Here is a 25,377-nt window from a genome sequence, read left to right as displayed (position 1 = left end):
AGAAAACTGAGGCCCAAAGAGTACACTGGATTCCAGGAAGAGCATTTAGAATTGCACACTGTATTACTGTTACTCTGAAGAAATTTGCCTTTGCCTTTTTAGGAAGCTTTCATGCTTGCTCATCTCTGCCAAGCATTTCAGAGATTTCTCCCCTAACCAGAGCAAGTACAGCTGGGGCAGTCCCTGGTATGAATACGCCCTTCCCAAATGTGACAAGGGTGCCCCTCCCTGCTTTGATGGGGCCCTCTTTAGCATATAACCTTGAGAAGGGGAACCTTATGGGGTCTGCCGGATGGTTATTTGTAATTTCTAAACAAGCTATGCAAAAAAACAATGACAAAGAGCAGCCCTCTCCTTAGCTGGTATTATGTACTCACATTAAACCCCAACACTTGTCCTTTCTGGGTTTAGGGAAATAGATGTGACTGGTGGTGGAGGTAAGGATGAGAATCTCATTTTAACCACAGGCATCAGATCAGGGCATAGGTGGCAATAGAATTAATGCAGCTCCTCTTTGCACATTTGATCAAATGATGTTTGACCTTGGGCCTCTCTCTTGTGAAGAACTGCATAGACAGCAAGTTCAGGAGCATGTGAGATGAGTCCCGAGAAAATGTTACACCTGGCTAACCTATAATAAGAACCACCTTTTTAAAAAAATTAGAATTGCCTCTAAGAAAAAAGTGAAGGGCTTAGAGAGTAATGACTGAGTTTAGCACTTAAAAAGTGGAAGAGCTAACAATATGCATTGCAAGTCTTATTTTGTTGTTTTTGCCTTGACTCCTTTAAAAAGTAGATATGAGGACTTAGAAAAGAGATATCAAGAGTTTGTGCCTCACTTCCTATATCCACAAAATAAGAAGAGTCACATGTGCCCCCATCATTATTCAGTGTGATGCTGCAAGGCCAGCTGCACCACCACCTCCCAACCCCATCGCAATGGCCCTTCCGGTTAGGCTGGCCCAGCTCCAGGAAGAACAGGCGAGGAGGGCTGGGGAGTGAACTCTCCCAGCTCGGCCTGGAGCAGCCCTCCAGCAAAGACTGATGGGAGTTGGAAAGATAAACACCCGGCTTCCTTAACGTCAGGTGGTATGACACTGAGGTGTGTGTTCTATACCGCCCGTAGTTAGACTCCAGTTGCCCACAGTGGTAACTCACTTGATAAGATATCCTTTACTGGTTTCCTTCCCTCTCCTGACTCATTTCCTCATTCTCTTACTGGCATTTCCTGCAATCTCTTCCCAACTAAACTACTTGCACTCAAATTCTTGTTCCAGGGTCGGAGGCACTCCACCCAAGACATATGCCTACACAGCAGAATTAGTTCATCAAACCAAGTCTTTGTCTCACCCTCAGACTGTTTCTGAAGCCAGACGGACAGGGCTGAACACCTCAGAATTTCCTTGAGTGCCTCAAACAGCATCTTTTCTAAAAAAAACCTCTTTATTTCACTGCTTGAGAACAACTTTCTCTTCCTTCCATCTCCCTCCTGCCACCTCTCCCTGCAGCCCTTTCGCTGACGGAAGCCACCCACAACTGCCTGGCCCTCGCAGCTTCTTTTAATTTGTCTCAAAAGGCTCCTAAGAGAAAACCATGCTTGCCTGTCTCTTCCCAGTTCCGCAACACTCAGAGGGCAGGTCTCCGGGACAGCAATGGTATTCTTCGGAAAGTCAGCATCTGGTGCACAGCTGTTGTTTCGACTGTAGTCCCAACGTAACAGGGCAGCAAAGTGGTTGATGCTTTTCCCCAAAGCAGTACCCCCGAGTCTTCATATCTGCTTTCCAAACTGTGCTCCCTCGGAAATCCAGGAAAATGAAGTGTTTCAATCCTGGTCTCTCCTCAGCCCTCTTTCCAACGCCTCCTTTTTTTCTCTCTCTTTCTTGCCCCTCCCCCTTCCCTTTCTTTTTGGTTCATTTGCACTTTTTTTTTTTTTTTTTTCCATCTTACAAGACTCAGCAACTTGACAATACGCTAAGGAGCCCTTCTTGGAGTTGTGTTACTCCTCGTTAAATACTTGCTTAGCTGGCTGCTATGAGTCAGCTTCTATTCGAAGGCCTAAATGCCAGGGATGTGGAAGTCAGTGTGCTTGTAGGCCAGTTTGGCTGGGGATGACGAGAGTATTGTGCCTGCTGTGTTCACCAAAGGGTTCCTGAACGGGAGCACCTTCACCCGCCTTCCACACAACACACAAACACTTGTATGAACACCAAACAGACTGAAAGCCTGGGACAGAGACTTCTTTGTAAGAGAACCCGTCTCCAGTTCTGTTCTTGCTGAATGGCGACTTCATGAAGAAGCTTTTTCTCCTTCTTCGTAGAACAGTAACACACCAGTCACCTCCTCCTGTCTTGTTCTTACTTCAAACAATTGTGAAAGATTTGTGTTCTTTTCTTTCTTTTGTATTCTTTCAGAGGATTAAAATGTCTGAAATGACAGCCTCTTTCATTATCTATCCCCCAAGTCTATTTTTCTTTCTAAAATCATCCCACCCACCGCACCCAACTCCAACATTATACTACGTATCTCTTTGTTCATTACCTGTCACTAAAATACTGGCTCTTCACTAGACTTCCTGTCTCTCGAAGAAAGACACTGCTTCTTAAACTACAGTATCCCTGGCATTTTAAATAATGCCTGCGACACAAGAGGTACTCAATAAATAATTTTTGAGTGAATGAATGAATAAATGTATCTTTAGGGAAATAAAGACAAAGCAGTTATCTCAAATTTTAAGGCATCAATACTGTGACATGCTACACAAATTAACAGCCTTGGGTTCTGTTAACAGGGATTCACCCAGAGAAGTGAGGCTATCACTGAATGTTCCTCAAACATGTGATTGTCTCCTTAGCTTCTGCTGGAAAGGCTTCGTATCAACTGCCAGGATGCACAGAGTAGCTCTGACTATCCTATCCACACTGCTCATAGGAATCATAGCTACTATTTTTAGGGGCAGGGCTGGGGACGGAGTCTCGCTCTGTTGCTGGAGTGCAGTGGCGTGATCTAGGTTCAAGCAATTCTCTGCCTCAGCCTCTTGAGTAGCTGCGACTACAGGCGCCTGCCACCATGCCCAGCTAATATTTGTATTTTTAGTAGAGATGGCGTTTCACTATCTTGGCCAGTCTGGTCTTAAACTCCTGACCTCATGATCTGCCCGCCTTGGCCTCCCCAAGTACTGGGATTACAGGCGTGAGCCACTGCACCCAGCCATAGCTACTATTTTTAAAACATGTTCTGCATTGGCCAGGCTAGCAGTATACCTGCAATACTACGGCCAGTGAGCTACAGAGTCAGACAACAGGGCTTTGATTCCTGGCTCCACAACTTTCGCACTTCCTGAGCCCTCAGTTTTCTTGTTGTAAAATGGGATTCGTAACAGTACACACCTAAAAGAGTTTTGGTAGATTAAATGAGTTGATGTCTGGAGCAAGCGCTCAAGAAGCGGTGGTTATTCCTTTATGGCTTTATCTGGACCAAACGTACTTTCAACATGAAGCCGTTCTCTCTGACCAGCCTCTTTACCTAACTGCAGCACATCTCCCGAGCTCCCTGGTGGAATTTTGTGCTAAATGAAGCTGTACCACCTGGCTTTTGAAGAGCTCTATTATCATCTGTTTATGTTTTCTCATCTGATAAAAGTGAGGCTTCTCCAGTGTAGTGCTGTTCTTTCTGTTTTCCCTGTGCTCCCTTGCAGTGAGGAGTGATTGGCTGATAAAGAAGTAACTCAGAAGCACGTCTTCCTCTTCCTTCAAGAGCTGACCTAACTCTCATTCCCTGACCCTAACACTGCACTCCCTGAAGCCAACCTGGGCGTTCAGTCCCTTGAGCTCACTGCTTTCCCGTCCTAAGCATTTATCACAACTGAACCACACTTGCCTGTTAAAAACAGTCTAGTTAAGTGTTCCAGTGCCAGGAAATAGCGTGAGACAAAGCCTGGAGGTGAGACCTAAAAGACTTTCATCACGATGAACTGATGAACACAGAATGAGAATGTGGCGTGGAGGTGAGCTTGGAGCCTTAATATTCATGTTTATGAGTCACTTAAAGGCAGGAGACATGGGACTTCACAGTTTTCTGTGAAATTGTCCCTAATCCTTATATCCTACTTCATTCAGTTAGATCTTCTGCTACTTAGAACATTTTTCTTCAAGTAGTGAATAGTGTAATGTCAACATCCAAGAAAGTAAAACAAACAGGCACTTCTGCAACAGCTCATTAACAATTGGTAATGGAGAGGTTAATGTTCCATAGCTTAAAAAGGTATCAGTACAACTGGGGACTCTGTCAGTATAGGATGGGGTGCTATATCCATATTACCAATGGCAGTCATCCTAAGAAATCCAAGGAGGCTCATTTATCCTCCTTCAGCGGGTAGATCCACTACACTTGCCATGTAGATTAGCTGTTTTCACTGGAGACTTGGATCCCACCATCCTTCTGCACACAGTTGAGGTGGATCATACCTCTTGAGTAGGCTTCTCTGTAGGTGCTTGGTAGCTGGCTCGATGGGCCAGATCAAAAGCCTTTCACGTCACAGAAGTGGCCCCGATCCATGATCCCACAAGCACACAGACTCAGAGCCTACAGAGAAGATGACCCTGGAGATCTGGTTCCCTTTACTGTCCATCTATGATTCATCATACAAAGGTAAGCATATTCCACATTTCCTTTTTTGAAATAAGACTGCTGATTTTTTAAAAAGTGGTAATTACATATGTTGCACTGCAAACTGTGGAAGTTCAAGCTTAAGGAAAGACCTTTCACATCCTTCCCTCTTCCTTGTATCTTAAAATTAAAGTCTAACATCAAACAGGGGGATTCACTATTTATTTAATTTGTAAGGTAAGAAACTTATCTGCATGTGTAAGTTTTTGAAAAAGAAGGGAGAAGAAACAAACAACTATTTCCTGTAGACTATAAGCCTCTTGAGGTCAAAACCTGTCCTTCCATCTATGTTTCTACAAAAGCTACAGTTGGGACAACATCAAGATGCATGCAGTTGGAGGGAATCCATCTGTCTTCAGGCTTCGTGTACTTTCCAGAGGATTTTTTGAATGTAAAAGAAAAGCCCCTGAAACTAAGACTAGACTGAAAATCTGTCTTTAAGGTTTTTGAGACACACCAAAAAGAAAGCAACAAACAAAAACCACTAATGCTTTTAAAAGAAGAAGTCAAGGTGGGAGAAGGAGCTTACTACGTGAGTTCACATACTTAATCAAGTGAAGGGCTTTGTGTCAGGACGAACGTGAGGATGGATAAATAACCCTGGTGTCTGCAGCCTGAGCGAAGATGGGAGAAACAGGACTGTGGGCTTAAGATCAAAGGAAATGAGAACTGGGATGGCCTCTTTCCGGTTCCCCAGGGCTGTCTGTTCTTATCCTAAGGTTATAAAAGATTTTTTGAGACTAGCTGAATAAACCAGATCCTGTTCCTTCCTTGGGAAAACTTGTTTATACTGTAACTGTTTTTAGACCTCGTAAAAGTTGGTGAACTTCTTCCTCATTAGCTTCAATTTTTCCACACTCAGCAAATATCAACAGGCAAGGGTTTTAGTCAGTGATAACAATGAAAGCTGGGAGCTCACCTAGGGCCTTAATAAGCTGGCTGCACTGACAGAGGGAAAGACAGAGACACAATCTCCCGCTCATGTTTATAGAATAACAGGGTTGAAAGGATAGGGAACGATACTGAAATCTAGGTAAATTTATTCTGACAGTGACAACAGCATTGTCTCTGACACAACTCATACCCGGCTTAAGATTCATTTTGGAACTGTCAGAGCTTTCAAGCAGAAAATTATTCTCAGTGGCTGAAACTTGGTTAAACAAATTTCACTGTGCAAGGAAAAACAAAGTTAACTTTTGGAAGTGTTTTGGGGAAAGAAACCTTGGTCAAGAAACTAGAAAATAACTATGTCAGCTAGATAGGAAGTGCCATCCCCATGCCGGGGTCTCAGGAAAACACATGAGGTTCAGCAGCATGCAGGATGGGAGGGGGTGACCTAGACCCACGCTGGAGAATTGGCTCTGCATATTCTGAACAGGATGAAGAATCAGAGCCAGCAGTGGTGCCAACTGAAAAATGCTGGGTAGTTTGGACCAGTGACCCAAGCTGTGGCAACCTGAGCAACAAAATAAATAATGACAATACTGGATATCCATATAATAAAATAAATATCCAAAATCCCCTGCTGATATAAATACATAATTAGTAAACAAAGAACAGGGGATGGTGACAGAAGAGACAGATCTTTCTTAAAGTAGAATGCATATTAATAAATGTAGAAGAAACAAGAAAAATAGAAAATCTTCCTTAAGCAAGCATTATAGTAATAATTATTATAGGCATGAATTAGTCATAGATCGTCAAATTAGTGGGTAAATTATGAATAACAAAGTTCTAAATAGGTATTTAGTACTTGCTAAATTTTGCTAAAATTTTAAATTTTGCTAAATTTTGCTTAAGTTTGCTAAACAGGTATATAGTATCTTTAGAAACAGGTCAAAGGGATGTATTACTTACAAATGGACAAATAGTATTTTTTACAGAGGAGAAACCAGCAGGTCCCACTTTAACCAAGAGACCAAATTTAACATTAGTCATCAGACACATGGACATCTTACTCCCCCGATATGACACACTGAAGACAGGCACACTATCGTTTCTGTGGTAATTTTGCCCAAAATATGTAATCTCAACAAATCATGAGAAAACATCAGTGAAACCCAAAGTGAGAGACAGTCTAAATAACTGTTTTAAACTTTTCACAAGTGTCAAGGTCATAAAAGACAAAAATAGACTGAGGAACTGTCACAAGGTCAAGGAGACTAAGGAGGCGTGCACATTAGATCAATGCGGGATCCTAGACTGGACCCTGTTTCAGAAAAGAACATTACTGGGGACTTGGAAGTACAGATAGGTATATGGATTAATTAAGAACACTGAACCCAGGCTAATTTGCTGTTTTTGACAGCCATACTATGGTTTAGGTTAGATATTAACAACAGGCAAAGTTGAGTGAAGAGTATATAGAAACTCCACTTGTTTTGCAACTATTTTGTAAGTCTAAAATTATTACAAAACAAAAAGTTAAAAATGGAATGGAGGCCGGGCACGATGGCTCACGCCTGTAATCTCAGCACTTTGGGAGGTCAAGGCAGGCAGATCATGAGGTCAAAAGTTCGATGCCAGCCTGATCAACATGGTGAAACCCTATCTCTACTAAAAATACAAAAATTAGCTGGGTGTGGTGGTGCGTGTCTATAATCTCAGCTACTCAGGAGGCTGAGCCAGGAGAATCACTTGAACCCAGGAGGCGGAGGTTGCAGTGAGCCAAGACTGAGCCACTGCATTCCAGCCTGGGTGACAGAACGAGACTCTGTCTTTAAAAAAAAAAAAAAAAAAAGGAATGGAGTTAGTTTGGCTTCATTTGGCAGCCAACCAGGATGAACTTGGGTGCACAGATTTCTCAGGTGAGACCTAAGACCTTTTCTCACCTGAGAAATAAAGAAGGACATGAATAGTAACACACAGTGGACAGGAGACAGCAAAAGGCAGTTCTAGTTCAATGAAAGCTTGTGCTCGGCTGCTTTCATTGGACAAGCATGCCAGAATTCTGTTGCTTTATGTGTCATTCATCTGCCCTCCACGGTACTGAGAAGAGTCAGGAAAGGGTATAGTAATGTACACCTAAACTGTTCTTGCCTCCTGGACAATAGGGGACAATACTTCCTAGAACAATAGCCTCACCCTGGCACCCCAGATGTTTGTTGCTCATCCTATCTACAGGTTCACGGTCAATAGTAGTAACAGCCTCTAACAGTGAAAAGGACTCAGCATACAACCTGCAAAGAAGACATAGCAGAGGGCATCTGGGAGGCTATGACAGTGTGTTCAGGGAAAAATGATCCTTATAGAAAAACAAACAGTAGGTGGCTGAACTTGGGGAGAAAAAGAGCAAGCCAGCTGGACACCTTGGGCTTTTCAGGAGAAAAGTAGGCCTCCCAATCAGTCTTGCAGGCTTAAGCAGTGAAAGGACAGCTTTCCTCAATAACCTCTTCACTAGAATTTTCAAAACCTAAACAAATATCTCAAACAATGATTTTCTTTTTTTGCCCAATAAAAGAATGTCATGTCCATAAAAGTAAATTTTAAATCAAATCCTTTTCCCAGACATAATTCTGAAAAACCTTAAAACACAAAGTAAAAGAAATCAGATGCTTATCTGAATATCATCCTATGATCATTAGAAGTAATTCTTACACATTTTATTAGTATTCATCTCTTGCCAGATATTTAAATAATTGTGAAGAGATGTGTCAAGAGAAGAGTAATTATACAAAGCTTTATAAAAGGAGATACAAAGCTTTATGCTCTAAATGTGGCTTTCGGTTTAAAAACCTAGGCTGTTTAGCACAACCCCAAATAGTTCTGGGATGGTTGCATAGTATCAGATCTCAAGTAGCTCTAATAACTGCTTTGTAACCCCTGGAATAATGATCGAAGCAACACAGGATCTTTTTTTTTTTGAGACGGAATCTCGCTCTGTCTCCCAGGCTGGAGTGCAGTGGCCGGATCTCCACTTACTGCAAGCTCCGCCCCCCTGGTTCACGCCATTCTCCTGCCTCAGCCTCCCGAGTAGCTGGGTCTACAGGCGCCCGCCACCGCGCCCGGCTAATTTTTTTTTTTTTTTTAATTTTTAGTAGAGACAGGGTTTCACAGCGTTAGCCAGGATGGTCTCGATCTCCTGACCTCGTGATCTGCCTGTCTCGGCCTCCCAAAGTGCTGGGATTACAGGCGTGAGCCACGGCGCCCGGCCAACACATGATCTTATTTTGAAGACAAGTTTACCACTACACAGTGATGCTGGTCCATACCTACCTCCCACCGCATTACAGCGCGATGTCATTTCCCAGAGCACCAGAGCCATGGAGTAGACATCGGTCTGCTTAAAGGACTCTACATTCTCCAAATTCATCCTGGATTCTAGGACTTCTGGAGCCATGTATCTTGCAGTTCCCACCTACAGCAAAAACAGACAGTGAGGCCCATCATTTAATTCCAGCTGCATTTTTATTTTCACAATATAGCTGATAGTGGCTCCTGACATGTGCAAAGGATTTTTTAAAAAAAATCACAGGGCTGTTTTAAAGAATGAGAAATGCACAGAAAGGTACAGGTAGATGGTTATTTTTTAAAAGAGATGTTCTCTCCCTGAAAACCCTCTAAAGACTATAAACAAAGCATGCCAAAACAGGGAAGTGCCAAACCCCACAGCTGCCTTATCTAACCCCATGACTTGTGTCATCACATTTTTCAGTAACATCCTTACAGATAACCTGAGAGACAATATTTGTGATATTTTAAATGTTTATTTTTGCTTTTCAAAATTAAGTTTTTTTTTTATTCCTGAAGCTCCACGACTTATGGTAAAAATAATAATTGCTATCAGTTTTGATCACTTCAGGACTGAGTCTTAATCTTTATTTATCCCATGGCACATTCCAGTGTGCAAAGGATATAGTACCATTGCATATCATCTCTATTAAATTAAATTGTATAAAAGCATTTTCACAGAAAAAGACCAAATCTGGATCACTTTATAATTTTCACGTGTGGGCCATATAGTTTTATTTTGACTTTTAGGCCTGTGCTAATCTCTATGACTAAAAATATGCAAACGTGGGATCCATATGAAAAAGGAAAAAAAAATTCCAGGGAATGGATCACTTAAATATTTAGTATTGTAGTATGTATAGACTGACTAAATAACAATAAAGTCCTGCCTTCCCAAGGATCTAGGGAAGCCGAGTGAGTTGATATTATCATTCCAAGGAATGTTTCTCATTGGCATGTATTAGAAACAATTTTTCTTCTCAAGAGGTCATTGCATGGCTCATTACTCTGGCACATTAGGCTGCCCATGTTTCGATGTTTACCTCAACACTGCGTGTGCTGCCATGGACACAGAGCTGACTGAGCAGTAACCAAATGCTTCAGAGTGTGTCCTGCCACCTGGCTAAAGAAGACAGTGCTGCTCTCCACAGACTCCACTGTGTGAAAACACTGGGCTTGTCATTTATAAGAGATGTTGTGGTGATTTCTAATCACCTTCCAATAGTTTCTTAGCCAAAAACATTTCCATTTTAATCTGTGAGAGTGCTTCAAGAGCGGAAGCGCTCACTCAGTTGACAAGTACTTATTTTACTTTCAATGTTCGAGGCATTGTGCTAGGTATCTTGGGTGACCATGTGGATGTAGATTTGGACTTCAGGGAGATCCATGACATTATTAATAGGCCTTCCATGACCCTATTAATACAAAGAATCATACAAAGAAACCAACACAACTACAGCTAATATAGAGTAGAAAGGACTGAGTACAACCATAAGAGAGGGAAAAAATAGAGGTAAAGTACTAACAGTGCTTGAAAAAAAGAAAAAACCTTTGCTGGAAGAGAAATGAGAATTGATCCAGGAGGAAAAAATGTGCTGAATTGGGAGGGATTTGAAGACAGGAGGAGAAATGCTGTCCATTAGCAAAAATGCTCAGGCAGGAGAGAGCAGAGCATGCTCAAGGCAGACTCGGTACTTTGGCTAGATTCCCTAGACCAGCGTCCAGAGTATAGGGCTGTTTGAGATAAGAGCCAGGAGATACGGATCAAGAGGTAGGGTGAGGCCAGGCTCAAGGTAAAGGGGATCTAGCACTATCTCTAACTTACCTGCCCGCTGTTAGCCAGGTCATCCACAGACAGAGTAGGGTCCAGACGCAGGGAAAGCCCAAAGTCACACAGGCAGCAGGTCAGGTCGTTCTTCACGAGGATATTGGAACTCTTGAGGTCCCTGTGCACGATGGGCATCTTGGGCCTCCCGCACGGAGTGTGATCACTGTGGAGGTGAGCAATGCCCCGGGCGAGGGAGCTGCCCAGTTTGCGCAGGTCCTCCCAGCTGATGACATGCCGCGTCAGGTACTCCTGCAGGTTGCCCTTGGCATGGAAGGCAGTGATCAGCCAGTACTGTTTCCCCAACTCCGTCTTGCGCTCCTCAGCTGTCAGGAACTGCAGTATGTTCTCATGCTTCAGGTTGATGTCTGAGAAGATGTCCTTCTCCGTCTTCCAAGAGGCATACTCCTCGTAGGGAAAGATCTTGACTGCCACTGTCTCAAACTGCTCTGAAGTGTTCTGCTTCAGCTTGGCCTTATAGACCTCAGCAAAGCGACCTTTCCCCACCAGGGTGTCCAGTTCAATGGGCAGCAGCTCTGTGTTGTGGTTGATGTTGTTGGCGCATGTGGAGCTGATGTCGGAGCGGTCGTCTTCCAGGATGATGGCACAGTGCTCACTGAAGTCCATGAGCTTCCGTGGCTTGCCAGCTTCCCAGGATGAGCTCAGCTTCTGCTGCCGGTTAACGCGGTAGCAGTAGAAGATGATGATGACAGATATGGCAACTCCCAGTGGTGGCAGGAGGCTGATGCCTGTCACTTGAAATATGACTAGCAACAAGTCAGGATTGCTGGTGTTGTATTCTGATGGGGAAACAAAACAAGGAGAGAAGGAGTTGGATGTGGTAGGTATGTACTGTCAGGAAGCGGGTTCATGCCCGAGCATCTATAGATTTTAGCGTCTGTATAGTTTTTGTAGATACTACATTGTTAATTTTTATTTCAGGGATGCCAGTGCACACTTGTTCAGTCTTCCCTGCCTCTGGCCATCTATTTGACATCTCCTACTCTTCCTTCAAACTTCAGCTTACATGTCACTCCTTAAGAGAGACCTAGAAAAACTTGGAAAATTGTCTTATTTTATACATTTTCATTGCATCTTATACCTTTCCTAGGTAACAATTCAGTGCAACTTAAATTAAATGACCTATGACTCCACCTCTTGATTTCACGTCTGTCTTTCCCCACTTTCCCCATCCCCCACAGACAGGGAACTCCATGCTGGCAGGGACCACGTCTTCTTCACTACAGTAAACTGCACGTAGCACACGGCAGATCCTCAATACTGCCAAATAAAAAGACAAAGCATTTATTGAGTGTTATCGAAGCTCAGAACATTGGGAACGTGGAAAAAAATGACACAGCTTCTGCCTTCAAAAAATTTGCATGTATGATATCTGGTAAAAACACAGAGCATGCCACAGTTTCCACCAAAATCTTTGCTCTTTTTCAAGCTCCAACTTGTTCTGCTCTGATCAGCATTCAGGCTACCCTACACCTATGGGTGACAGGGAGAGGAGTCCGTGGAAAGGATCTCTTTGGACAGTTATCTTACACCACCCAACATTTCTCTTTTCAGTGTGCATGTAAATTGTAGTTTCATGGAACTGAAATATTTAATAGCAACGACGGAAACATTGCCACAAAGGTTAAGATAAATTAAAAATGGAAATGCTGCAGTTTTATGACTTGGAATTCTGAAGCAGGCCCATGTGGGCTGATAAGGAGAGTCCTTAGCACCAGATATCTAACTATAATATCTTGTGCATCAAACTTTAGTTCATATGCTGGCCTTGTTGGCTCTGGTGAAACAGTTTTCCTCTTTGGAAGAAGGACATGAATAGAAACAGACAGTGGTCAGGAGACAGCAAAAGGCAGCTCTAGTTCAATGGGAGCTTGTGCTGGGCTGTTTTCATTGGGCAAACATGCCAGAATTCTACTGCTTTATGTGTCATCTATCTGCCCTCCAAAGTACCCATTAATCATGCTCAGATCCTAGAATCATTCATTAAATATATCACTACTGAGTGTCTACGATGGGCATGGCACTGCCCTCAAAGAGTACCCAGTAGAGGACTTAGGGCATATATACAAATAAGGAATATATGGCATCTGGGTTAGGGGCTAAATGTACAATGTAATCTATATGTTAGTGGAATGTGGAAGAGTTTAGAGAAACATGGAAAGCACAGTAGCAAAAAATTGCCTTTAAGTTGGTCTCTGAAGAATGGGAAAAGTCAGTGATGAGTGGAAAGAGTGCTCTGTTCAGGAGAAAGAATATATGATCTATCTAAGGAAGAGCAATTCTCCCATACTGACCACCCTGCACCTGGGGAATAGAAAGGAAAAAACGGGTAGGTGGTAGGGAAACAAACTCCATGTCAGAGAAGGATCTTTTGATTATTCAATTGTCAGTTTTCACCTACAGTAGGTGTTTGAAGAGGAAAAAAAAAAAGTGATGAGAATATAGTCCAGGTGGAATGAGGATATAACCAAATTCTCTCGAGGGGAACCCATTACCTAAATGGTATTGATAAAGGAGTTAAGAAGAAATTACTTGGGCAGATAGTAAGGGTATGGGAGTCCAAGGTAAGGCTTTTCTTTTTAATGAAAAGCAGCCCCAAATCATTTTCTAACAAACAGCAGCCTGTAAAGTCGAGCTTCAGACACAGGCAAGCTGGGAGCTTGCACGGGTGAATGCCGGCAGGAACTAAGGACATGTTCAAGACGGTGGCTCCATCTTCCCTTCTCTGTCAGCCATGTGTACAGTAAAGAGCAGACAAGATGGTGCTGATCAACTGGAAAGTCCACTTGCATAAGATTAGGGTGGGGTGACCAGTCCTCCCCATGCACTATGTAAACGTCATGCCTGATTGAACCAATCTGTGAGCCCTATGTAAATCAGACACCGCCTCCTCAAACCGGACTATAAAATCCAGCACATTCGCCGCCAGCCCGTCGTTTCTGCTTGGAGACCCCTTTCTCTATAGAGAGTTGTTTCTCCTTCTCTTCTCTTCTGCTTATTAAACTCCTCTCCTAAACTCGTGTGTGTTCACGTCCTAAATTTTCCTGGCTCACGATGATGAACCCCAGGTTATATACAGCATCTGATACTTTCGTGTTTTTTTTTTTTTTTCCTAAAGATGGAGTCTTGCTCTGTCACCCAGGCTGGAGTGCAATGGTGCGATCTCTGCTCACTGCAACCTCACCTCCTGCCTCAGCCTCCCAAGTAGCTGGGATTACAGACGTGCACCACTACGCCCAGCTAATTTTTTTTTTTTTTTTTTTTTTGTATTTTTAGTAGAGACGGGGTTTCACCATGTTGGCCAGGCTGGTCTCGATCTCCTGACCTCATGATCCGCCTGCCTTGGCCTCCCAAAGTGCTGGGATTACAGGCGTGAGCCACTGCACATGGCCCAGAATCTGATACTTTCATTTAACAAAACACAGTGAGAAATGGAGCTCATTGAATATTATATTATCAATTTTTAAGGTTATATTATCAATTTTTAAGGTTTAATTATATTATCAATTTTTAAGGTTTAATATGATTACTTGTTCTTAAGGTAAGTCTAAGTAGAAATGCCAACTTCCACTGACTGTATATTCTAAATGAAAATCTTGGGTCTAGTAACCAGAGAAGTAACCCCAATATATCAGAATTCCAGAAACCAAGAGAAAAAAAATTAACATTTTTTGGAAAGATACATGAATGCATTTAAAAAATATAGGGAAAGTGAGAAAATTTGGTGACTGACCCTTAAAAACATAAATTCTTACTCACACTGGGAGGCTTGGGTTGGGACAAAGAACAGGCAAGAGTAGGGCAGAAATGGGGTGGGACAAAGCAATTCCAGAACGATTCAAATGCAAAAGAAAAAAAGATGCTCTTGTGGAGATGTATGGACTGTCCCTGTTGTCCAGCAAAGTATAAACCTGAAGAACAAAATTAAGGGGGCAGATGAACTAATGTTCAACCACAACAGCCGATCCAGCAGTTGGCATTTCCACTTAGACTTACCACTTCCACAATGTTCCCTCCCTGAAACTCCACCTCTATTATCTGTGGTATCCAATGAATGTGTTTGCTTGAAGTACCCACTTGTCTCCATTCTCTGTGTCTGTAACTACATGGAATGTCTTATAATCATAAATCCACTTGATTATCTGATTGCTTCTCCCTGACAAAGCAGGGTAGTGGCCAGATCTATTTGGTCACCATGCTATACCCAGTACCCGGGGCAGAATGGGGCAATTTATGGTATTCAACAAACGTGTTTTAGAAACTGAATGATAACTTATGTGGAATGATATTTCTCAAATTTCTAATATTTTATAGCAAGGTTTGACAAACTATGGCTCAAGAGCCCATGGCCTGCTTTTGTATAGTCCTATGACCTAAGAATGATTTTCCCCGCATTTTTAAACAGTTGTTTAAAAAACAATAAAACTAAGAAGTTCGTGCAACAGAGATCTTATCTGGCCCAGAAAGCCTAAAATATTTACTGTCTGGCCCTTCACAGAAAAACTTTGCTGACCCCTGTTCTAGAGGTGTCACTTTAATAACCTCATTGGCAGAATCTCGAGAGACTTCACTTTGGCCAAATGTGAATATGTAGTCAATTTTTTTTCACATATGAGAAAATGAAATTTGGAAAAATTTAAATATTAACTGCATCATTACTTAGCTGTGTCCTTAATTCACTAAACTGTCCAAATGAAATGTTGATTCATCATGGTTAACTTTAATTTATAACTCCTAACTATCTATAAAAACAGTCTTCTTTGCTCATTTCAATTCCTTTTTAGCCTAAAGGAAACACAAAAACAGAAATCCCCTTAAGTGTATGTGCAGCACTGACTGAGGAAGATTCTAGAAATCCCCAGTTCAATGTCAGAAACCAAAGTTTTACTTTCTCCTAAAATTTCCTGTTATTTCTTTAGAAAACTTACACTTAAAAAACTTTTGGCGGGAGGAGGAATTCTCGAATAACATCTGTCAATCTTGAAACTTCAAAGAGGTGGTGAAAAACTCTAACAATAGCAACCAAGGTTGGAAGGAAGCTTTGGGATGTGGCTTTATCTAAACAGAAGCCACCCACACCCTCTGGCAGTATTAACCCTTGGGTTGCTACTAGAAAACCCAACAGCTCTAGGTGTAGGTACAAGCCAGCATCTCCTTTACTCGGAGACCAACAGGAAATGCTTCTTTTCATCAGCCCCCAGTTACAGAGAAACTTGTATCTGAACACTTACTAAGTTCCTGGCTGTGTGCTAAGGATTTTATAAAATATTTAAATTTAATTGCCAGAAAAACCCTATGAGATAGAAACTGCTATTATTATAAACCCCATTTTACAGATAGGGAAGCTAAAGGTCAGACAGTTTAAGTAATTTTCCAAGATGATAAATTTAGGCCACAGCAAAGCTGGTATTTAAAATGAGCACTACCTGACTGGAGAGACTTCTGATCTCAACCCCATGCCTGATCTCTTAACTTCATATTGGTGAGAGCCAACTAAGAATGACAATGACTTTAGGCTGGGTGTGGTGGCTCACGCCTGAAATCCTAGCACTTTGGCGGGAGGATCACTTGAGCCCAGGAGTTCGAGACCAGCCTGGGCAACATCGTGAGACTGTCTCTACACAAACTGGAAAAAAAAAAAAAAAAAGCCAGGCACTGTGGTGCTTCCTGTAGTCCCAGCTACTAGGGTGGCTGAGGCAGGAGGATTACTTTACTTGAGGCAGGAGTTCAAGGCTGCAGCACACTAGGATCCTACCACTGCATTCCAGCCTGGGTAACAGAGCAAGACCCTATGTGTGTGCGGGCGGGGGTGGGGGGTCCCAATTTGATGAAGTGTTTTTCTTTAGTGTAGCCTGGACTAAGTGATTTTACAGCCATCCACCGAGCGACACTGGCAATTCTTGTATAATGTGTCTAAAGGACTATATTTTGGGTATAGGGACTATTTCCTTTCCTCTGAACTAAGAACCACAGTTTAGCAGTGTCTCTGTAAATATGCATCCTTTTCCTGCCAGGAAATAAAAAGTTTTATGTGAAGGAGAACCCCAAAATCTTTTTCTTTTCTCAGAGCCTATTGTCATGGCCTAGACCTTAGCAGAGCTCAAAACATAATTGTTGCACTATTAGGACATTCTGTGAATAGTAGTAACATCGAACTAGATCTAGCTCTGAAGGGCATGAAAAATAAGGGTGGAATTTCTCCAAGGCCCATACAAAAATGAGGCTATAATAGTAAACATTTTTAGCCTGGGCTCAGTAAATAGGGTTCAGTGGGTCTGTGAATCTGAATGGGCAAAAATTGCATCTTTTTTATTTTCTCTAACCTTTAATGAAAAATTAATATTTCCTAGTATTAGCTGTACCTATGACTTTGTCGTTGCAGACATCTCAGCATGTGACTTACGCTCATCATTTACACATTTCAGTTGTTTAGATCTGCTGCTATTGGTATTTAAAAGCATTACTATAGAAACACATATTACTGTAACACAAATTCATTTTTAAAATATTTGATCATTGTATGTCAGTGTAATTGGTTTTGACATACTCCGTGTTCTATTTTATGCATTTAAAAACCATCACAGTGAGAAGGGGTCCACAGGCTTCCTTACTTTAAGAAGTCCATGGCACATACACACAAAAAAGGGAAGCTCCCTTGGCAGAGTGAAGGCATTTGGGCTTTAGTCTCTTCTCCAGGACTCCTACAGCGGGGATTTTGGGACTGATGGGTCTCTCTAGGAAGTTGGTAACTAGTGCCAATGGTAGATCTGCCCGGCTTGATTTGTTGTGCTGCACATGGACAACGGTGGGTGCTGTCACAGCTCCTGTGGAGTGGGAAGGCAGCTCCGCAGTGGAGAATGAGGAGAAGCCCTCCTTCGAAATCTTGTAACAATAAGAAAGATAACTCATATATGATGTGCTTTGTTGGGTTAGGCACTGGGCAATTTATTTTGTAAACATGATCTACTTTATTTCTCCAACAACCCAATATATGAGTTAGATTCTCTTACCCCTGTTTTACAGAGGAGGATACTGAGCCTTGGTTGCTTCTACAACATTTTTGTCTACTTAGTAAATAAGTATTCTTGCTAAGTAAAAGCCGTTCCTGGTAAGTACTCAATAAATGAATGCTGTCCTTTTAATGTTATAATTAACATGACTTGAGGCAGGAAGTTCTTCCTTCCCCTCAGCTATCTCTCTTTAGCATAGTTTCCTTCTTTGGATCTCAGCCAGTTGTATATATACTCTTGCTTTAGGTGAACATGCTGGCATGTGAACATTCTTGTGGTTAGAGCTTCACTGCCAACTTCACAAAAATCTCTCTTGGCATCTGAGGCTCAGTAGTGTACTAATACACCAAGGTGTGTGAAAAACTATCATCCACGTATCCCACTAAATTTTTGCCCTAAAGTCCTTTATGGAGTGGAGGAACTGCCAAACTACTTCAAATATTAAAGCAGGAGCCTATCTCCCAAATTCAGCTATGTTGATTTGCTTTTTATCAAGACACATTAACTGATCCACAGAGGATTTTACTTACCAAGTTGGCCTTAATTTAATGTTTTTATTTTTTTAACCAAGTGACTTTTATTTAAAATAGTGAATTAGGGAGGTTCGGTTTTAAGTTCCTTTTAGGAACTAGTGTCGGCATAACAAAGGATTTAAAAGAGGCTGAGAGCAACGTGTGTGTGCGTGCACGCGCATGTGCATGTGTGCGCACATGCATATTAAAGTTATAAGACAAACTGTTTACTTTTCAATCACTCCAAAGGAAAGTATACCACAGGATTTCCCCTTGAGGTTTTCTGCCAGTGCGTATTTTTTTATGGCATATTAACACTTATCTTTGGAAGACAGATAAAAAAAGAATTTGACATTTGTCTTAAAAAAAATATTTATGTAATAAGACTCTGACATTTGCAAATGGCTCCTTATTTGCAACTAAGTCTGGCCTCTATGTGTGACAGAAGTGATTGGAAATTTTCGGAATTATTAAATGGATCTCAGAGTTCATTGTTAAGGAGACAGCTTGGTGGTATGGAAAGAACAAAAGCTTTGAAACCACTCAGATGATCAAAAAAACAAAAATGGGGGCAAACATGGTGGCTCACACCTGTAATCCTAGCACTTTGCGAGGCTGAGGTTGGAAGATCACTTGAGCCCAGGGAGTTTGAGACCAGTCTGGGCAATATAGTGAGACCCTGTCTATATAAAAATAAAAAATTTTAAAAAATTAGCTGGATGTGGTGGTGTGGGCATGTAATCTGCGCTACTTAAAAGGCTGAGGCAAGAGGATCACTTGAGCCCGGAAGTTCGAGACTAGAGTGAGCTATAATGGCGCCACTGCATTTTAGCCTGGGCAACAGAATGAGACCCTGTCTCAAAAAAAAAAGTTAGCCTTCTCTTTCTCTTTCCTTTCTCCTAAGGGTAATTTAAAATAATATACTTAGCCCAAGAGCACGGTATGGCCTTGAGAATCAGAGAAATTACTCTGATTTCTCTCTTATGAAAAAGAATTCATTCCAAAATGAAACACAGATAGAGAAAAGTACATAAAACAAGTGTCTGGATTAGTGAATTATTATAAAGTCAACACTCTTGTAACCACTGGTCAGGTCAGAAAATATAATTTTGCTGGCCATCCCAGAAGTCTGTTCATGTTCCCCAACTCAATCGGAGATCCCTCCCTTCCTCTAAAAAGTAATCACTATTCCCGACTTTTATAGTTATCATTTTCTTGAGTTTTCTGACTGATTTTATCATCCAAGTATGCATCTGCAGTCGTCTTGCTACTAGTATGACTGAATATGAATGCAAAACCTTGTTTTTTTGCAGAATTACTGTTTTAAAAAAACTTCCTACAATAAAAACACCAGTAGACTCTTTACAGAAATGTTTAATCTGAATTAATCAAATCATCAGACAAATCTAGAAAGTGCCTTTATAAAGGAAATGGAATGGTCTGACCTAGTCAAATCAACGTCAATGTCATGAAAACCAAAAACACGCTGTAGAGGCAAAACAATCAATTCTAATGTGTTGTCCTTGACTGGATGCTGAATTGAAACAACAGACCCATAACCTTGAAGGGATCTGAATACGGACTGGAATGTATATATATTCAGATGTATATATGTGAAGGTATCTGTGTCTGAGTCTCTGTACACACACACACAGAAAGAAAGCGAAAGCTAAGCACTCACATATATACTTCACACTGCAGAGTTCAAAGATCCTGCCATCATTTTCTGCACCTTTAAAAATTTTGTTGACATGTTACATACAGAATAACTTGTCACCTCGTTATTCTAAGTGTGTCCCCAGACCAGCAGCCATCAGCATCCTCTGGGAACTTACTGGAAATGCAGAGTCTTAGCGCTGTCCTCAACTAACTGAATCAGAATCTGCATTTAAAAGTTCTTGCAGTGATTCATTTACTCATTCAAGTTTCAGAGGTAAATTTTATTTTTGCTAAAGAGTTTACCAAAAATTAAGTTCTTTGGTACTCTGCCATAGAGATGCTTTCCTCCTACAAAAATTTTTCATAGTGGAATTACTTGTAAAGCTCTGGTATGGTTGTATTCAGCACTAGCCAATGAGAAAATGGTCCATGATAATTTTCTAGTCAATTAACTGGTGGAGGAATGTAGAATGAGATATGCTTCCCCATCCATCATCCCAGTAAAAAGCACATCAATTTAAGCAAACAATAAAAAGTCATTTTAATTAAACAATGAAAGGACAGTAAGCTCACTAGCAAGGCAGGATTTAATTTAACTTCTAGCTATTGACAGCACTGTTTGACATTCTGGATATAGTTTGAGAGTATTTTTTCCCCAAATGATGAAAGCAGCATTCTCTCCAATCAATGTGGTTGTTTTATTCCAACTGCACATATTTCAGAACAAAGCTATTCTCCATCTCTCCTATCCCATGGCACAGTCTCCTTTGTATTATTTCCTTCTTATCTCTCTCCCAGATGGAAAAGCCTTGCATGTATTCTAATCCAGTATGATAACGTCTTTTAGAATTCCCATGAGAGGTAAAGGTAAAACCTCTGCCTGAAAATGTTACGGTAGAAGGACACCACTCTTTTGTTATCATTCCTTAATTAAATCACAATATTTCTAACTGTAGATATATTGGGATAAAGTCTAAATATTGGGATATTTTTAAAATTATTCTTTACATTAAGTCAAATGGAGCCTCTGTGTACTTCTATTACTGGCCTTTCTGCTGTTCTCTAAGGCAAAAAGCAACAAAATGAATCCATTTTCTATGGGATGAGAACACTTAAACTCCTGCTGGACATTAAACTCATATCCCCTAAATCACTTCATTTTCAGGTTGAACAGCCATGTTTTCTTCGGTTACTTTTCAAGATATTTATGAGACTCTAAACTCTGACATATTTATCAGACCCTAAAATCAGCCTGCCCAGCATATAGTACCCAATAAATGCCAGAACCTTTTTTCTATGGATAAAGCGATCTATTCTCCGAAACCACGCTTGGGTATTTAAGATCCTTCATCATGTGTTTTGCTAAACACAGATATAATACTTGGAATGTAATCTGTGTAGCAAAGATTACAGCAGGACTCTCACCTCCTCTTCCACCGAGTAGAGTTTAAGGCTCTGGATGGTTTGTTCTTTCTGTTTTGTTTTGACTCTTTCAGCAAGATCATCCAGATTTCAGAATGACCTTAACTTACCTCTAAACCCTGGGGTCTTCATCACAGGAGCAGATTCCCAGCCACTGTGTTGATAAGTGCTCCTTTGCAATTGATTGTTTGAACCTATATGTCTGATTTTACACCTACCTGATAAGTTTTGGAAAATTGGTCATTTCAGGCAATTAAAACCCTGATTCAGCCTTTGCTCTTTTAGGCATCCCTTCCACTGTGATTTTCATCCTTTATGTTCCTCCTTAGGATTATAGATTCTTGCTACCTCTCTTGCTCTGACTTTAAAAGGAGGGCAACGAACATTAGGAGGGTACCTACAACGTACCAGGCTTTGTCCAAGAAATGATGACACATCTGTCCCTCCGCAGAGAGAGCTTCACACCTCATATATGTTCTTTGGAGCAAGATTTTTTTTTTCATTTTCTTTTCTGTGTTATGACACAGAAAAGTCTCCTGACTACTAAAAGCTGAGGCTTTGTTAGGATCCCCACACCTGCCCTGATTCTTTAATTCTTTTTCTGGCTGGCCGTCTGAATTATACCTTGTATTCTGTCTAGGGGCCCTCATGTTCTCAGGAAACCTGAAAGCAAGATGCATTTCTTAAGTTATTTCAGGATCCTCTCAAACAGGGGGACCAGATCGCTTTGGAAAAGCATATTCATTATTCACAATACCTGTTAGGTCACCAAAATACATCCTCTCTCTCTCTCTGGCTTTCCAGGTGAACCACAGGCTTCTGCAATTCCTTCCCACCTGAGTTTCTTTACCTCCTAAAATCACGCACACAGCCTTCCTGGTCCCTGCCTTGTCTCTGACAAGGCAGTGGCACCCAAACCTTGCCATCCAACCTTTTGGACACATGAAGGTTTAAAATGTGCTTTCCTTTAATGTATAGTTTAATCAGTTTTAAAAGCTAAGATGCCTAGTCCCAATGAGGCCCTTGACCTTGTTCTAAAGCAACTGCTTGTAAATTGTTATAGAAAAAAAATAATACCCCCACTTAAAAAGTCTTGTGATTCCTCCGTGGATGGGGTGACACAGGTGTTGGTTTTTCTTCTCCTCTAACCTTCGAAGGCAGAATTTTGGCTCCTTCCTGCGGTAGCTGCCATTCTTTAATTGTTACCAGCCCTTTCCAGGTTACATGGGGAACGTGATGAAAAATATAAAAAGATTTGGCAGAACAAGCTGTCTTGAGTCCAGTGGTTCCCAATGTTGGCTGCATATTAAAATACCTTGAAGAATTAAAAAATAATTCCTGATACCAGGCCCCAGACCAATTAAGTCAGAAACTGCAGGAGTAAGACCCAGTTAATGAGTAGTTTTTAAAGCTCCTCAGGTGTTTCCAGTGTGCAGCCAAGGCTGAGAATGACTACATCAGCCTGGTGGAAGAAACAGGTATTTTGAATAGGATGGGGCCTGGAAAATGGAAGACATGGAAATAATTTTAATGACTAAATTTCAGATAAATTGTTCTTGACATTGGAACCAACTATATCCTCTAATTAGGCAACAAAAGTCATATATATGTATATTTTTAAAAGTAGATAAGCAAATATAAATTTTTTCTCTAAAAGTTACTATTTTGTTTTTTAAAAAAAGCATAACTTGTAATGGCAAAACTGATATTTTCCATAACAGGTAACATGCAGGAGTGATTCAGAATAAAAAAAGACTTTCCAAAGGCAAGTCATCCAGATGTCCAAACGGTGGTGAATATAGCCTCTGGAGTATATGTGGGTGGAAATAAAAGTCAATTTCACAGTGGTTAGCTAACTCCTTGAGCCTTTTTTCCCCCTGGTGGGACACTGAGACACGTGCAAAGCAGCAAAAAGGCTCGGTGCACCCTTCTTGCCATTACTCATGGGAGTGGAGTTTATGGAACACATGGAGGCCGCAGTGGGAGAGACCTGAGGCTGCAGAGGAACCACCAGAACCTTGCTACAGCACCAGCAGTACGGGTCCGATTGCTTTCTTGGTCACTCACGGCCAGTGGATGGAATTTGAGACGGCCTGTGTCCATACTGGATTCCACTGTGCTGATTCGTATCAGAATGAAGTTCTAGAGTACAAATATTCACAACCAGAAATCACATCTGGCCTCAGTGCAGCTTTGTTTACTTTGCTACTTGAGAAAAAAAAAATCTTGAAAAGTGAGTTGCTTTTGCCTTAATTCAGTTCAAATACATTCTAAGCTTCCTTCAACTGAATCACAGTGTCCTCTAGCATGCAAATCTTGATTATTTCCTTGGCCAGACACAGGGCCATATTGATGAATTCCAAGTGTGCTTTCTAACCAAGGTTCACAACCAAAGGCTACTTCAGCTCTGAGTCATCACCTCAAATAACTGATTTCTTTTCTCAGGAATGAGACTAGCAACTTGAATCCATAATTTTCTTCCTCTTGTAACAACTTTTCTCAACCATATTTCCACACTTAGTTTTCCTTCTGCATTGAGACCAGAAAGTAAATCTGGTTTGTTTCTTTGGAAACAAAAATGCACAGCTGGAAAGCCAGCTATTTTGAGGCGTGAGTGCACAGTTCCAAGGCAGGATACCCAAAATCCCCCAGAGCTACCAAAACACCATTTACTCTTTTCATTTCTTACATGCAAGAGCTAATCATTTCCCCATGAAGCCAGCTCCCTGGTGCTGGAGCTGAACAAACACAAAATGAGATTTGGGAGAAAGAGGGCAGCATTTCTAAGACCTGCCTTACTCAGAAAGCAACGGAAGTCAACAAAATGCTCAAGGCATGTGATCAATACACAGAGTGGGTTTGCTGGATGGCGTAAAGCAACGACATTAAGGACACAATGGGTCCAGAGGGAACCAGCTGGCTGAGATGTTCTGCTAGCAAGTTAAACATAGACAGGAAACCGCGTGTCTGATACTGTAAAAAAAATAATTTGTCTTCCTGCCAGAGTTAGGCTTGCAAACCAAAAAGGCTGTTTTCACTTAAAAGAAATGCTACAACAATGATAGAGGAAGGAATGAAACTTTGTGGCTACAAGAAGTCCTCTTCTCTGCCCTTCTCTCAACATCTCAGGTTAGAGAGCACACACCACCACACTAACTGCTACAGCCTGCACATAGCTGGCGAGTCAGCAACGTGCACCACTGCGCGTACATCTTATGGTCTGCTTCCCTATTTAACCACATAGATTGAACTTTGAGTCAGAACTGGTTTCTCAAGTCCTGATTTCTAAGCTAGCAAGATATAATCAATTTATTTACTTACAGTCCTATCCCATTCCAAAAACAAAAACAAAACAACAACAGTGAAAGAAGACAAAGTCAAGATAGGAGCTAAAATTATGACAAATGGAATAGAAACATGTGAACACAGGGTAAAAACTGGTAAGCAAGGGTGGTATTAGTACACTAAATGTGTAGGTACATATTTGCTAGAAGCAGGATTCAGATTTGACTCTAAGCTCTTCTGATAGTTAGCATTTGAGAGAGAAACACAAAAACCATGAATATCTCTATCGGGGGTTGGCCTGAGACCTGTTTTTGTAAATGAAGTTGTACTGGAACACAGCCACGTCCAGTCGCTTACACACTGTCTGTGGCTGCTACCACAGAAGAGTTGAGTGGCTGCGAGAGAGACTCTGCCCTGCAAAGCTGAAAATATTTACTATCTTGCCCTTTATCAAAGAAGTTTGCAGACCCCTGCTCGGTGTGCTTCAAAGCGTCCTTAAGATCAGAGGCAGGCCGGGCGCGGTGGCTCAAGCCTGTAATCCCAGCACTTTGGGAGGCCGAGATGGGCGGATCACGAGGTCAGGAGATCGAGACCATCCTGGCTATCCCCGTGAAACCCCGTCTCTACTAAAAAATACAAAAAAACTAGCCGGGCGAGGTGGCAGGCGCCTGTAGTCCCAGCTACTCGGGAGGCTGAGGCAGGAGAATGGCGTGAACCCGGGAGGCGGAGCTTGCGGTGAGCCAAGATC

The 25,377-nt window shown here is 41.6% G+C and overlaps 1 protein-coding gene across 2 annotated transcripts in view; it reads right to left on the bottom strand.

Moving 5' to 3' along the window:
* Positions 1 to 25,377, bottom strand: part of TGFBR2 (transforming growth factor beta receptor 2) — an 88,389-nt gene that overhangs the window by 10,799 nt on the left and 52,213 nt on the right. For both annotated transcript variants that reach the window (XM_025375661.1, XM_025375662.1), the window contains 2 exons: positions 10,721 to 11,520; positions 8,881 to 9,022 (listed from right to left, as the gene is read on the bottom strand). In XM_025375661.1, the coding sequence (XP_025231446.1) occupies positions 8,881 to 9,022; positions 10,721 to 11,520 (942 nt within the window). The remainder of the gene's footprint in view (positions 1 to 8,880; positions 9,023 to 10,720; positions 11,521 to 25,377) is intronic.

Source organism: Theropithecus gelada, chromosome 2 (assembly GCF_003255815.1).
Source record: "Theropithecus gelada isolate Dixy chromosome 2, Tgel_1.0, whole genome shotgun sequence".
Taxonomy (NCBI): domain Eukaryota; kingdom Metazoa; phylum Chordata; class Mammalia; order Primates; family Cercopithecidae; genus Theropithecus; species Theropithecus gelada.
This window is presented reverse-complemented; position numbering and strand designations above follow the sequence as displayed.